General features: G+C 52.4%; 1 protein-coding gene across 1 annotated transcript; it reads right to left on the reverse strand.

The window, feature by feature from the left end:
- Window positions 1-604: 604 nt before the first annotated feature.
- LOC103584533 (keratin, type II cytoskeletal 2 oral-like) lies at window positions 605-1,192 on the reverse strand (the record flags this gene model as incomplete). Its single annotated transcript, XM_008565498.1, has 1 exon — window positions 605-1,192. A coding segment is annotated over exon 1 (588 nt), but the record flags the coding sequence as incomplete, so codon positions are not given.
- Between the last annotated feature and the right edge of the window lie 992 nt (window positions 1,193-2,184).

The following is a 2,184-nucleotide window of genomic DNA, read 5'->3' on the forward strand; positions in this document are numbered from 1 at the left end:
CTCCTTAGATGTTTCACATTTGAAGACCTCCTTTCAGTTACTCAGCTTGCAGCTGACCTAGGTTTCACTTTAAATCCTGGGCTCATTCCCCCACAGACCCAGCACACCCTTCTCTGCTTCAGCATGGACAGCTCAACTTCATATTGGCTGAAGCACGACATCATCTGGAAGGTAAGTCAGCTGCCAGTACTCATCAGTGAGAGGCAATCCCAAGATTGGTAATTATGCAAGTTTGATTACCAGCTAGTTCGGAATTTCAAGCAATTGCTTTTTGAGAGGAATTGAAAGTTAACTGTACTAAGTTTGTAGCTAAGGCTCCATTCTTCAAAAGAACTGAGAACATGCTTGGACCCTCACCTCATTTGCCCTCATCTCGTCTCTAGAAATAAGCTAGGATCAGGAATCCTTCCCCTATTTCACAGCTGGAAAAACAGGGCCCAAGAAGCAAGAGAGGCACATTCACTGTCCTGTAGGGACCAAGGCAAAACGAGGACAAGAGCCAAGTTCCCCTTCCTCCAAGTCAGGCAGATCCCACTAGCATCTTTCTATACCAACTCCCTGGGCAGCCCAAACCCTCCACAACATCTCTGGTCTTTGCCCTCACCTTGTCGATGAAGGAGGCAAACTTGTTGTTGAGGGTCTTGATCTGCTCCCTCTCCTGGGCCTTTACTTGCCCAATCTGGGGGTCAATCTCCACATTGAGGGGCTGCAGGAGGCTCTGGTTGACAGTCACTTCCTGGATTCCCCCGGGGTAGCCACCAGGGCCAAAACCACCAGGCCCACCAAAGCCACCAGCTTCTCCAAAGCCACCAGCCCCTCCAAAGACACCAGCTCCCCCAAAGCCACCTCCCATTCCTCTGCTACCACCAAAGCCACCTCCATAGCCACCACCAAAGCTGCCTCCATAGCTGCTCACAAAGCCACTGCCACAGCTGCTACGCCCTCCACCAAAGCCACCAGACCGGGATCCTCCAGCTGCCACACTGATGGAGATGCTCTTGTTGCCACCCAGGTTGTAGAGGCTGCGACTGCCAAAGCCACCTGCCCCACTCCGGAACCCACAGGCCCCTCCACTGGCTCCCCCAGAGCGGGCCACACAGCTCATCCTGCTGCTGCCAGAGACCACAGCAGAGCGGCCGGAGAAGCCCTGGCTCCTGCCACTGAAGGATTTCTTGCAGACTTGTCTGTTCATGGTGAGAGAGCTTGGAGGTGGGCTAACGATCACTTAGCAGGAGCTGAGAAGGATGAAGACAGAAGATGGGGATGACAGAGGAGACTGGCCTTTATATACCAAGGAATTTGGCTTGGCAGGAGGTGAGGCAAGCAATTAACTGACAGTCATCTTGGGTTTGGTTTGCCTCACAGGCGACAAGTTACTTCTTGGTTCTCAACACACCTCAAAGATAATCCTCTGGACCAAAATGGCTTTGCTTTCTTAGCTTAATCACCCAAACTTGCCTCAGCTGACAAAAGACTGCAGCTCTCATCCCTCCCTTTGTGTGATTTCCTCAAGGGTCCTAGGAGCCCAAGCAGCACCCGATCCAACAAGATGAATTGGCTTTAGACACCAGGGGATTAGGAACCACTGAGCTCCTTGACACAGGGGTGAGGACTGGCCACCCTCTTCCATGTGGGCTGGGTCCCTCCTTGCAGTCCCAGAGTGTTCACAGGCTCTGGCAGTGACTGAGCCTGTTTCTTCCATTTTGGGGCATTGTCTTCTGTTGCATGTCACCAACTTTTCAGAGAGGGCCTGGATTCAGGACAGAGGTAAAAGGCACACTGACCCCACAGAGTCCACTCTGCTACCACCTCAGCCAAAGGCACCCATCTAAGCAGGCCTGGAGTTTGAGCTGAGAAGTGCTTCTCATGGGAAAGAAACTGAAGTAGAACTAACATGTCTGGCCCCTGGAAAAAAGGGAGGCTCATAATATGGAGCAAGCAGGGCCGGCCCGGTAGCGCACTGCTATAGTGCGCCGCTTGGGAGTGTGGTGGCGCTCCCGCCGAGGGTTCGGATCCCACATACAGACCGGTTCCCGCTCACTGGCTGAGCGAGGCGCGGGGGCAACACTGAGGGTTGCGATCCCATTGCCGGACACGGAAAAAGACAAAAAGGAAAAAAAAATAATAATAATAATAATAATAATATGGAGCAAGCAAGTGTGAGGCTTGGGAAGAGGAGAATAT

Source organism: Galeopterus variegatus, unplaced genomic scaffold (assembly GCF_000696425.1).
Source record: "Galeopterus variegatus unplaced genomic scaffold, G_variegatus-3.0.2 Scaffold63146, whole genome shotgun sequence".
NCBI classification, from domain to species: domain Eukaryota; kingdom Metazoa; phylum Chordata; class Mammalia; order Dermoptera; family Cynocephalidae; genus Galeopterus; species Galeopterus variegatus.